The 13454-nt window shown below is 43.5% G+C and overlaps 1 protein-coding gene across 3 annotated transcripts in view; it reads right to left on the minus strand.

The window, feature by feature from the left end:
- Positions 1-3323: 3323 nt before the first annotated feature.
- The window catches only part of akt1 (v-akt murine thymoma viral oncogene homolog 1), a 34192-nt gene continuing 24061 nt past the window's right edge, over positions 3324-13454 (minus strand). For 2 of the 3 annotated variants that reach the window (XM_053435323.1, XM_053435322.1), the window contains exons 9-14: positions 13261-13386; positions 11499-11627; positions 7357-7571; positions 7174-7261; positions 6847-6949; positions 3324-5318 (exon numbers count right to left, since the gene is read on the minus strand). In XM_053435323.1, coding sequence (XP_053291298.1) covers positions 5239-5318; positions 6847-6949; positions 7174-7261; positions 7357-7571; positions 11499-11627; positions 13261-13386 — 741 coding nt within the window. In that variant the 3' untranslated portion in view covers positions 3324-5238. Of the gene's footprint in view, positions 5319-6846; positions 6950-7173; positions 7262-7352; positions 7572-11498; positions 11628-13260; positions 13387-13454 lie in introns of those variants that run through there. The other variant, XM_053435324.1, reaches the window with a different exon arrangement.

Raw genomic sequence — 13454 nt, forward strand, 5'->3', positions numbered from 1 at the left:
ACATGAATCCACACAAGCATGATCACCGCTGGATGGCGCTCTAGTTCCGATCCACCCATCTGGATTTACCACGTTTATCTCCAGCACAAGTAACCTTTTTTAAAGTGAGGGCCATTTCAATTCAGCCACAGTGTCTTTTATATTAGGTTCCCATCTTCCCCATTCATCCCTCCACCCATCTAATTCATCAGCCTTAATGTTTTTCCTTTAGTAGTAAGCAGGCACGTGCACAGATAGACCCCTAGTGGTGCTCAAGCACTGGCTCCTTTGCCCTGGATGAGAAAAGTGCCCTTCTGCCAGTGTTGTGCAAGTTCACTACTCTCATGAACTACTTCAAAGTTCAGTTCATACAAGTAAACATGAATAGTTCACGTTCATAGTTCACCATTTAAATTCTGAACTAGTTCATAGTTCAGTTCATTTCATAGTTTTAAGGTGGACAGTGAGAATGAAAGACTTAACTTGTTAAAGAGTATGTGACGTAGTGCACCAGGGTATTGTGGGAAAATACGCTAAAAGTGTGTTTATAAAGAGAAGTGACGGAGCACCTAGCGAGTGTTGCTCCTGCTGTATATCCGAGAAATAAAGTGGCCGCATTCCAAGTAAAGAAACATCTCCTCCTCCTTCTTCACGGAGCGGTCCGGACGGCTGGTTACCGGCCAGACAGCGAGCCAAGATAACCAGTGACAGGGGCGGCTCCTGGTACAGGCGACATAGGAGACTGATTTATCACGACGTGACACATGCAATGTAAAACAATACATTAACGTCACACCATCATCCTCTAACCCCGGGACGCACCGGAGGTAGAAGCGCTGTGAAAAGCGGTCCGTCTCCTTTCCTCGCCCATGGTAAATACTTTGGCTGTTCGCACCGGCAGCGTAGTGCCGGGAAGAACCAGGAAGCGCCGCAGCCACACACACAAGCACATAATCTCCTGTGGGGGGGTGGCGGCTACAGGCTTGCGTAGATCAGTCACCTGTGAAGACCAGCATCATTTACCCCTGAACCAGCGCAATATGTTAGACTTAAAATTGGCAGGACTTCTCCTATTAATTGCAAAATATCTTACACTATGTTTATTTAATTAATTAAATATAAAAACAGGAAAAAATTTTATTTAATAAAAAAAAAAAAATCTGCCTGTATTTCCCCTTCGTGAAATGTAAATGCATTTTTCTTGCAGTCACAGAAAGGAAGTGCAGTGAGTGAGGATCAATCAAGCTGAAAAGTCCATGAGCACAGCTGTCTGCTTACAGCTGATCCTGCACTCTGACATCTGGGACAGAAGAGAACAAAGATGAATATTTCTCGATAATTTAAAGTACAAATATACAAGATAACAAGAGTATGAAATAGCATTGAGAGAGGGAAACAGAAGGGACGTGCTACTGATTTTGAATTGCAGGAATTTACATTATTAACACTGTATCTCATGTGTCTGTATCTCAAAAAATCCTTTTACATTCTATTGGGATTTCTTTAGATTCAAAAAACATATTTTAACAGGTGTACTAGTGCCTAACTTGTGTTATTCTCTGTATATTTAAATATAAATAACTCAATATTTTTATATAACGCTGTAACAGGAAATATTTATGCGTCTAGTGCAACAAAAAAAAAACGTGCTCTGGCTTGCATGCTGCTTGTGAGTGACACTTTCTCCACGCAGCACATCACTACATCACCCACGGGAGGCCGATGGCAGATCTGCAGCCCCAGCTCTGTGGTGAGTGTTGGCCAGTGCAGCTGGAGTCAGGTGAGGGATGGTTGTCAGGTGAGCCAAGAACCTCAGTCCCGCTGTGTGGCGCTGTGCGTTGCAGCTTGCCCCGTTACAGACTGGTGTCAACATCTGCTCAAGAGACTGTACCATCTGCCCGAGGGCCCAGGGGACACATCTCTCTCCGTCTCAGACCAGCTGCAGGGCCCCACACGTGGACCTGAGCACTCCTGCAGAGGCGGAGAGCAGGGCCAAGACACAGTCACAGCCTCTGAATGCTGGAACGAATCTCACACACGCTTTGCTGTGTTTTGTCTGCAGGGTGTGATCACAGTCTGGTTTAGAGAAACAAAGTTGACTCTCATATGAGCGTCAGAGTGGAAACGCCCAGGCTACATATGCAAAGTATTTTGCAATGACATGTTTAATAAAATATCAAGACAATAAATTTCAAATTATTGTTGCATAAAAAACACCCTGCAATTGTATGCCTCTCATATTGGGTCACCGTGACCTTTGACCACTATATTCTAATCACTTCATATTTGAGTGACTCTGGTCAAAATGTGGTGTGTGTTTTGTAAGGCGACTGTGACCTTGACCTTTGACCACCCAAACATAATCAGTTAATCCACCAGTCTCAGTGAACATTTGTACCATATGCATTCGCAAGCATTCACTATGCAAAAAAGAGATTTGTGAGGCCATCGTGACCTTTGGCCACCAAATTATAACCAGTTCATCTTTGAGGCCAAATAAATTAAAGAAATTCCCTCAAGGTGTTGTTGAGATGGCTCGTACTAACAAGGGGGAAAAAAAGAGGAATTGTGGAAGGAGGTGTTAATAGACGTTTGTGTGAAAAATGAAAACATCGCTGCACAAGTACAGTGGATATTATTATTAGTATTATTTCCCATCACCACGCACATCATCATCGCTGTATAATAAACTAATAAACATGTTTTTAAAGACTCTAATCAAAGTCTCACTCTGCTGCTCATTAAGCTCAATAATACTACAAAGTAAAATTGAAAAAGACACACACACAATTATTTGTCGATCTTCTTCCTGTGCTTAGTTTCTCATGGTAATAGACAGGTAATCCAATTCCAAATGTTAATATACGATTGGCCTAGTGGGTAGAGTGGTCGTTTTCCAACAAGCAAGAACTGGGCCAAATCCCACTCTTCCCCATCTCCATACCGAAGTGTCCTTGGCATAATACTGAACCCCTTAAATTGGCACTTCAACCACTTATTAATTGCATAATATCTTATTAAATTTAAAACATAAATGAATTAAATATCAAAAGCTTCTGCTCAGGAGGTGCTTTTTTAAATTCACCTAAAAATAAATAACAGGAAATAAATGAAAAGTAAATTATCACCACTTTCAAATTGCCCTGAAAAATAATAATAATAATCCTTACAATTTCCATAGAGCATCACTGTCTGTCGGTGCCTGTCAGTGCTCGGGCCCTAATTATTGGTGAGATAATTCTCAATGTGAACCCCACAGGCCCAGTCCCCCCCCCCCCCCCCCCTGTGACCCTGGTAGAGATAATGGTTTCATCTTTCAGAGTAAAAGATGAGTGGACACAGTGTATTGTTAAGACCATTTTATTTCCTCAATTTGAAAGAGACAAGTAAAAACAGTGTACAAAGTTTATATTATTTGTTTTACTAAAGCTGGTGTCCTCAGTCTCAGGAAAAACGGGAGGGCAGGTACAAAACAAAAAAAGTTGAAATAAAAAGTTTCCCTATTTTCAGAAGATGGCAGCAAAGGGTGAGTGTGCATAGGAATAAGTAACAATCAGATTGAAAAAAAACTGAACAGGATGTTTGCAAAATGATTGAAAGTGAACACAAAAATCGTAAAAACCATTACATTCAATAACGTATTATGCACTTTTGAAAAATGATTATCTGTCATCGTAAAAAATACTGAAGCACTTTTGGAAACCTCCTTGTACACTTTGAAATAATAATAATAAAAAAACCAAAACAGTTTCAGTTCCCGTGAGTCTCAGTTTAGCCTCGGCCGTCTGTAAAAAGGGGAGAATCATTCAAACAAATACGTTTTATTTGTTTGTTATCCACATTTGAATTGACATTATAAAAGAAACTAATTTAGTCTTTACCAACCATAAAGTACAAATAAAGAGTCCAAATACAATCATTTTAGGGCAGCAAAGTGCATATTATTGGCAAAGTAAAACTCATTTTAGTCGACGCTGGTCTCATATAAATAAACTCAGAAGCTCGTGAAGGGGGAGGCGATCCCCCTTCACCGAAAAAAAGCAACTCAAAAAGATGACCGTGTGTGTTTACCCAAGTAAAGCCCAGTTTTTGTACACAGTATTCCTAAAGAAGTGTATTTTGTTTAAGTGACCTCACTGAGGCTGCAGCGAATGCACTGGGTGGTGGAGAATAATAATAAAAACAAAAAACACCCAATACTGTTCTGTACATGGAGGAGAACCCAGAGGAGAAGAGTTTCTGAGCGATGGCCCCGTCTGCAGCAGAACGTCCAGATATGAAGGCATCAGGAACTATAAGCACTTAATTCAGGGAGGGAGGGGGAGGATTTATTTGATACGCTGACCAGGAAACTGTGAATGGGGGAGGTCTGTCTCTCAGGGACCCTGATGTTTGAACAGGTAACAACAGGCGTCCTGGGCAGGCCGGCTTTCTACCTTAATGATTAATCACTCTGCATTCTCTGCGTGTCTGTCGCTCCTCACGTCAGACTGTATTGCACAATTGATTGATCAGACCCATCGAGGTGCGGCGGGATGACGATACAACAGACCGGCCGACTGGTGGAAGAGTTTTGCATTAGATAAGTAGAAACGTAAAGAATAAACAGAAATTTCTCTCCTCCCTTTAGGACAATCAAACATGCAAGTGTGCAGAAAGGTTGACTTTATTTTGATACGGTACATTCATGTTAGAAACCAGAAATGTCTCGGTCTGTCTGAATGGTGTTTGAATTGGTCAGAAGTCGTAAAGAGGAAACTACCCACTCACACACAGACCCTCTGCTCACATGGTGGTTTTGGTCCACAGAATGCCTGTTTCTATTTAAAACTGTTCAATATGTTCGCTATAAAATGGCCCTTCTCAAAAAATTATAGCAGTGGCCTAATTTGTGCATAATGATATATTTCCCATGTCATTATGGTGTATGGACGCCTGCTCAGTAAAAAACAAAGCAACCAGGAAATGCAGGATAGTGTTAACCCTCTCTCTGGTATCGGTCTTCAGAGGCCGCGCACATTTACCACAGTAATATTGGTGTTTTTTTATCTGCTCTCCTCTGTAAATAACACAACTTTCAGACTGGGAGTGTTGCATCCAACGACGGCATCTGCAGACAAAACGTGGAGGGCCGGGCTGTGTTTGTGCCCCACCGGTGTGTTTTTCGAGAGTGCAGTCGGGCGGGTAGCTGGGCGAGGTTGAGTGGGGTGGGGGGGGGATTGGGCGACGGTGGGACCAGAGGAATGTTTTGAGAGGTGTTCAGGCCGTCCCGCTGGCAGAGTAGGAGAACTGGGGGAAGTGGGGTCTCTGCTCGCTGTCGAAGGACTCCATACTGTCCTCTGTACGGGACAGACAAGAAGAGCAGTTAGTAGAGCCTAGGGGCGGCTGACATGACAATGTAGAGCATGTGTTTACTTCTCTTTAATTCTCCCTTTAACATATCTGTGTATTAAACCACTGAAATGACCAGTGAGAGGTGGATGGACAGTTTTAATGCAAAATTTGGTTTTATATAATGTCATGAAGTGGTTTGTATAAATGGAACAGACATTCATTCATAACCAACTTCTCAATTAATTTTTGGGATAATTACAGTAAATATGGATTGAGTTGTCCCCCCCCCCCCCTTAAATGTATTTATATCAAAGTACTGCGATTAATTAACCTGTGGACTACAGGTACAGCTGACTCGAGACCTTATCAGAATGCAAATCAATATCAAAATTAGTGATATATGATTCTTTAATGCCTGGTGTTAATAATTATTAATATTATTATATATTTAACTGGTTTTGTCATCTTAGGTACACAGTTGTTCCTGGTCTCTCCCGTCAACCCAACCGGTCAAAGCAGATGGCCGCTCACACTGACTCTGGGTCTTTTGAATTCCTGCTACTATGTAAAGTGCTTTGAGATAACACATGTTGTGAGTGGTTTTATACAAATAAAACAAAATGTAATTTAATGCAAACTGAGATACTGGATTTACCTGGACAGGTTTTAACTATATATCCTAATCTGAGTTGAAGCACTTGTTAAATTCGATCATTCTAGACCCAGGAGACGCAATGTTTTGAACAAACTGTTGAATCAGCTAGAAACCACCGTAACAGCATGTTAAAGAGTTTTATTTTTATTCGATGACCATCTTAGTTGAGAATCAAAAAAGGAATGCTCGGTGTGCTTGGTTGTTATATCCGCATTGGTTAGTGTGACTTCTATAGCTTTCTAAGGATAACAAAATATTCATTCAAAATAAGACTTTTAACAATATCACATAGTCCCACTACTTTTAATATATTTTACTATGTCACTGTAACCATGTATTCTCCACAGGTAGTGGCTATCAAATGCATTTGGTTACATTGTGAGGTTTGTGGCGCTGGCTCTCCAGTAGAGGGCAGACTGCTCTCAGGGGAGCTACGTAAGCCCACAGAATGGTTTCTTTACTCACATGATAAAATCATTCAATGGAATATTTTTGTGCACAGGGAAAAACTCAAACTTCATGAGTTTTAATTGTTTCTCTCATGAACCTGACACTTGACATTTTAATGTAAAATTGAAATTAAAGGATATAATTTGGGGGTTTTAAAATCTAATTCAGTGACACTGACTTAAGTAAGCAATATTTCAAGGATCAGTGGTTGAGTATCAAAAGTAAAGTTTGCGTTCTGTCGGAGTGAACTGAAAGTGTAATCTCTCATTTTTAATAAAGCCTCATGGGGAGGAGGAGGGAAATGTATCATACAAGTTTGATGGCAATTCATCTTCAGTCCATTTAGCAACCTTCCAGTCACACGTTGCCATGAAGCACCACTTGATGGTTTGATATTCTGTTTGTCTGAGTGTGAAGTTCGGTCCTACCTTGTCCGGGTGGTGTGATAGTGATGGTCTGTGCTGTGAACTCCTCGTCAAAATATCGCGTGTCTGTTTCCGAGGTAACTTGGGGCTTAAATGGCGGAACCAGCTGTTGGAGAGGAGACAAGACAAACATATCAGCACATCTGCACATTCCCTGAGTTTCCCTAACAGTGTTCGGTCTGATGATAATCTGTATAGTCTCGCCTGTGGCTCTCTGAGTGACGTAACTTTATCGATCCCTTGAGGGATGGCGGCTATCTGAGTTTGGAGTCTGACAATCACAAGAGAATGAGTGAGAAACATGGCGACACGAAGATTTGAGAAACCGACCTTCTTCTCGTAAACGTCCTGCCATTCGATTGAAGCGAAGAACTTGTGCTGCATGATTTCCTTGGCATCGTCAGGCCCTCCACCTAACCTGGAAGACACGAAAGGAAAAATCTGTTTAACCACTGCACTGACTCTCAGGTTTGTGATCTGCTACATAAGAGGAACGTGGTGGATGTTCCTCACCTCTGCATGGGGTCTTTCTTGAGAAGGCCAGAGAGCAGCGAGCGCGCTTCGGGTCCAAGCGTCCGTGGGAAGCGGATGTCTTCCATGAGGATGAGCTCGAACAGCTTCTCGTGGTCCTGGTTGTAGAAAGGCAGCCGGCCGCACATCATCTCGTACATCACAACACCCAGACCCCACCAGTCCACAGCACGGCCGTAGTCGTTGTCTTCTAGCACCTAGGGGACGAGGAAGGGGGTGAACGTTTATTCAGTGCAGCAGTTGGCTTGCTCTTGAGCTATTCTAACTTCATGTTAAGGGGGAATAGAATGAAGGAGTTTGATTATTTATGTGCACTTCCCGTCCATTTATTAATTAAATATCTATAACTTTTGTCCTTTTGAGGGTTGAGGGGGCAGCTTGAGCTAATCCCAGCTGTCATTCCTGCGAGGGGCGGGGCCACCCTGGACAGGTCACTGGCGCATCGAAGGGCTGACATATAAACGTACAACCATTCACACCTACTAACAATTCAGAATCTCCCTTTAACCTCACTTCAAACTGCATGTCTTTCAACTGTGGGAAGGAGCCACAGTACCTGTAGAAAACCCACGCAGACACCAGGGGGGAACATGCAATCCCCACACAGACAGACCCAGGCTGAACCAGAATTTGAACCAGGAAACCTCTTGAGGCAACATTGTCAGTGCCGAAAATCTCTAACCCTGAGTGAGGTGAAGAAAAACATGATATGATTCAAGCAATACGCTTGTGTTTGGGCATTACAACGTTGTGCAGACAGCAGCTCTTTAGGCCGGACACACAAACCCTTAAGCAACTGGGTTGCCCCCATGACCCCACCCACCCAACATAATCACCTGCTCTCACCCACTGGTCTGGGCTTTTGAGGCAGCCACAGCCAGCACTGACTCACATCTCACATTAGGAGCTGGGATAGAGTTTCCCTTGGAGCCCTGCATATTTAATCACCGCAGGCCTCTCCACACATTCATAGACCCAGATCAACAAGCAGCAGAGGTGTGCGTCACTTCAATAAGCAACAGTGTGGCAACAAACACACACTGGGGTCTTGGAAACAAACAGCTTCATGAACACCACTTGAGTCAGAAAAATATTTTGTCTTATCATTTCCATAGGATGAATATTCTTGGCAGTTCTAACCGAGAAAAACTTATCCGGTGCTGTGCTCACTGAACAGTGCAACCTGTTGCATGACTAATGTGCTGCTGAGCAGAGTTGTCCCAAGGTCTCTGGGGACATGTACTGGATTCTACCTTGCCAAGCGGATGTTGAAGGTGAAATCAAGACAAGGAGAACAGTCTGTTCTCTCAAACCTCCAGCAGCGTGATGCTAAGCAATTTAGACCTAAAAATAGACGCTTAGGCAAAAAGACGTGGGCGGATTAATAGAATGAGATATGGACCCAACAGTGCAAAGGCTGAGAGAGGGTCCTGGAAAACAGATGGACGTGTCCGTAAAAGGTACAAAACTACTGTGTGTGCATGTGCACGCAGCTGTGCATGTGTCTGTGGGCACTTGTCCTGGCGCTGCGGTGAGTGGTGAGCATCAAGGAGGAGGACTAGGAGGGCAGGGGAAGTAACGTGAAGCCGGTGTGGGGCTAGGATTACTGGGCCGGCTCTATTTCCAGCGCTGCTGTCGTGTGATTCACACCGTGCGACAGCTGGGCCTGCAGCTGCCCCATATATGTAGAAGAGCGCCACAGCTGTGAAGCTGCCAGGAGCGCAGGAGCCAAGCTCATCCCTCATATACGTAACCAGGACTGCTTTCCTCCCTGCCTGCCTCCCTGTCTGCCTGGGCCCCAGCCCCAAATACTGTTACACTGCCCCAAAGGAGCACACACAGGGGGAGGAGAGAGGGAGGAGAGAAGAGAAGATAAAAGCACAAACACTTGCTGCTGCTCCGGAGCTGCACTCCGTACACTGCACTTTTTTGCTCACGCTGACAGCCATTAATCTTCAAAGCTTGTGAATCCAGATCAGTTTCGGTGCCTAGATTAAACCTGTATGCTTTTTTTTTAAAAACATATTCCCTAAAAGCCAATTCCCTCAACCAATAATGGTTTTCTTCTTGTAACTGCTTAATAAATGTGACAAAGTGAATTTGTCCCTCTCCTTCCTCCAGAGGGAAACTGGTCTGGCCTTTTTTCACAGATTGGGTTTCTCCTCCCTCTCCCTCTCTCTCCCCCCTGCTCTGGGTGGAATATTCCCAGACGTTACAGCATTCCTGTGCAGCACACACAACAAGGTCATTGTTTACTGCAGAACAACCTGTAACACTGCCTGGCCCGCACTCCATAGAGAAGCTCGCCAGCGACCCTGTTGCCATGGTAACGCCCCCTGATGTCTCCCTGCTCTCTGCTGTGGAGGCTGGAGGTGTCATCGACTGTGCTTCTCTGTGGAGGATCAAAGTGGGCTAGGGAGAGCGCGGCGTGGACAGGTGGAGGACTCGGGAATAAAAAAAAATGTAAGGTTTATACAAGTGTAGAGAATAAACTCCCTTTTTCTTTTTTTGTCCAGATGTGAGGAGATACATATTCACAAACTAGGCCAGCGTTAATGGCCTGGCGCTGATGACTGACTGATGAAAAGGACAGGTATGTGTTGTGAGGCAGTGGGACTGTGTGCTCTAGCTCTGCCCAGGTCAGGTGAAGCATCCGCTGGGCAGCAGTGGGAGCTGTGGCTCTCTTTGTGCCACACAACAGCTGTAAGCAATGTTTGTTTTCTTCTCCCCCCCACCAGGGGCAGAAGCTCACATTTCCTGAGGCGCTGCCAACCAATAACCCCTCCTCTCAGAAACAAAAAATTCCAATTGGAGGCTAAAAACAACGATGCGGCAACTGTGTCAACACGGACACCCTTCTCCCGGAAAACATTTTTATGGCAACAGGCAAAGGGGCTCGTACAAACACTCACACACACACCGACCATACTCACAATGAAATATTGTGTTACACGGCCCACTCCAGCACTTGTCATACCTGCACGCAACAGGGAGTCGCCACACCCATCCCCAAACAGCAAACACGAGAGCAGGCTGCCTTGCCCTCGGCACACGGCACACTCATTAACTCGACTTTAGATGGAGATTAGAAAGGCATTCTGGGACAGCTGCCTTTTCTTCCACATGCTTCTTATCCACTGTGGTCAGAGAACACATACTGAATGCTAGACAAGGTGCTGTGCAAATAGTGTTTAAATATAAAAGTGCTCAATCAATGTAGAACAAACACATGCCATATTAAATAAACTTCTTTAAAGCTGGGATAGTCACCAGCCTGAGCTATGCCCCCAGCTCATCCCCACCCGCCATCCAACTTTTTAGAAAATGTGGTTTTCTATGGGTGTTTATCTGCAAATCCTTTAATTCGATCTTAGCCTCTCCTCTGATTGGCTGACTGAACCGTTCTTGCCACAGCTCCGGAGAGAAGCACGAGGAACCTGTACCACATACGCAAATGTTCCAGTGGCAAACCTTTTCCTTCAATGACAATATGTGCAAGCAAAGGGGCAAATAAAACTTTAGTTTTTTGAGGAAACGCAGCATGGCTTCACTTGGAGTTCAACTAAGGTGAACTTAGACCCATGATATTCACTACACATTTGCACATGAGACATGTAAAGCAATATTCAAATGTTTTGGTATTAAAAGCCAAAATTAGGGAGAATTAGGGAGAAAAATATTTCTGATACATCGGCCGATATATATTCGATTTTTTCCTGTTATTTTTTAAATAACTAAAAATATACAAATATAGAAATTGAATTAAGATACATATTTTTTTACATAACATGTAACCATAGATTAAATCTATATATTTTCTGCATTGTTTATTTTGTAAAACAAAGGTTTTCATATCATTGCATTTTGGCAAACAAATGCCAAAAATGATATGTCTATTTTAATAGTCGAGGATATACATTTATCAGGCTCTAACAAAAACACCAGATAGTGTAGAACATGGGACCTTTAAGTTGTTCTGTTGGCTCAAGGTGGCAAATCACCTAGCTTGTTGGATTTTCCTTTGATTTGGCACTGATCTGTTCACACCTACAGAGAATTGACTTTGATTTAAGAGAGGAATATATAATTATATCTCATATAGAAAGAAATACTTCTATGGTTACCTCAGGTGCGAGGTACTCTGGAGTCCCACAGAACGTTTTCATGGTGGCACCATCTACGATCCCCTCCTTACACAGACCAAAGTCTGTGATCTTTATGTGTCCATCTTTGTCCAGCATGAGGTTTTCCAGCTGAAGAAAACAGGAAGAAGAATAAAATCAGATGAAGATGTAAAACAAGTCAGTGGCTAATGGGAATTAACAAGAAAATAATTGTGGAAGGTGAAGGGAATACACATTTGTTAATCTACAAAGAATCAGGCTTCAGCACTGTCTATAATAGGAATCATAATATCCTAAATAATAAAGCACGTGTAAAGTGAATGACACATTGTTGCTTCCCATCTGAGGACGAGTTTGAGTTTTCTCTCATGTTTGTATACTACAGTCCCTGACAAAAGTCTTGTCGCTTGGGTACAAGTTGACCTTAAGTGCCCCTCAAATATATTTGTAATCAATTTTGTTTTTTTTACAAGAAATGGCTAATTTCAATCCCAACAGCTTTTGAAATAATTTTTTGGTGCCAAATGAAACTGCTGAAAAGCATTCTAACGTTCACAGCTTGGTAAAACCCACTGAGTCAGTTTTTGCAAAGACAAAAGTCTTGTCGCCTTGTCATATGATGCACAAAATCCTAGATTACAGCCTCACCTGTGATCAATAATTGATCAATCAATTAGTGAGTGTGTATGAAAAAAAAAAACAGCACACCAGACCTTCACATCAACTGCCACTACCACTTTATGTACAAATATATATTTTTTAATTAGTAAATGGAAATTAGTGAACTTAAGTACAGGCAAAGTGACCTAATGGCCTAAAGGATGTGCATCATGCAGTGTCATGCCTTGAAGCTGCATGGCCTTTTAATATCAGCTTGCCCTCCCTCCCCCCTCTCTCAGTTAAAGTCACCTGGCAGCTGTAGCTCACACGTGGCCAGCAGCGCCCGGCTAGAGTCAGCACATCCTCCATTCCTGCTACCCTGGCATTTTCAGGAGAACCCAAGCAGGCTGGGAGCCTGCCTCGTAAACCCAAGGGACAGAGGGAGGGAGCGAGTGCTGTGCTGACCTGGCTGGTATAGTTTTATCAGCTGGAAGTAGGAGGCCCACAGATGCCACTGCAACACTGATAACCCCCTATATTCCTCATATTCCTCATGCCCTATCAGTCTGCAGCAGCCATCTTTGATATCATCTTGATGTGAGAATATAAATAGATTTATATTGAAAAGAAGCAGCTGAAACCTGGAAACCCTTTTATTCTCTGATGCTTAACAGATATATACATTTACTCCTTGTTAACTAACAGTGTTTAACTGCCAGCTTATAACATGACGTAATTCACAACCCCCCCCCCCCCCCCGTATGCGTCCTATAAAGGGAGGCCGTGGTGATCTGTTTCAATAGGACCGGTGGTTATTTCTGCCTAACTGCAGTTAGAGTTGACCGGGCCGAGCCTCCCTCCAGCTGCACTGAGGTCTGGAGACCGATCTGGGGGAGGCAGATCAATAAGACCTGGCCACTGCAACTGCTATGGATGGAGGCAAACCCTATTTATATCCTGCCAGGGGAGAAATGAAGGGAAGGGAGGGAAGGGTGTGTGTCTGTGAGTGTAATTGTGTGAGAGTGTGTGTGTGTGTGTGTGTGTGTGTGTGTGTGTGTGTGTGTGCGTGCGTGCGTGCGATGTTTGTTTGAGGTTGAATGTGTGTTGAGGGGTGCAGCAGCAAAAGAGGCTGACAGCGAGGATGAGAGAATGTCCCTTTTACCTTTAGATCTCGATAGACCACGTTTCTTTCAGAATGAAGGTAGTCCAGCGCCGACACTATCTCTGCACCGTAAAACCGTGCCCGCTCCTCCGAGAATACCCGGTCTCTTGACAGGTGGAAGAAAAGCTGAGGAGAGAGAAACAGGGGAGATTGACAATAACGATAAAGAGGACCAATGAAGAGAGAAAGACTTG

Source organism: Pleuronectes platessa, chromosome 11 (genome assembly GCF_947347685.1).
Source record: "Pleuronectes platessa chromosome 11, fPlePla1.1, whole genome shotgun sequence".
Lineage (NCBI taxonomy): Eukaryota > Metazoa > Chordata > Actinopteri > Pleuronectiformes > Pleuronectidae > Pleuronectes > Pleuronectes platessa.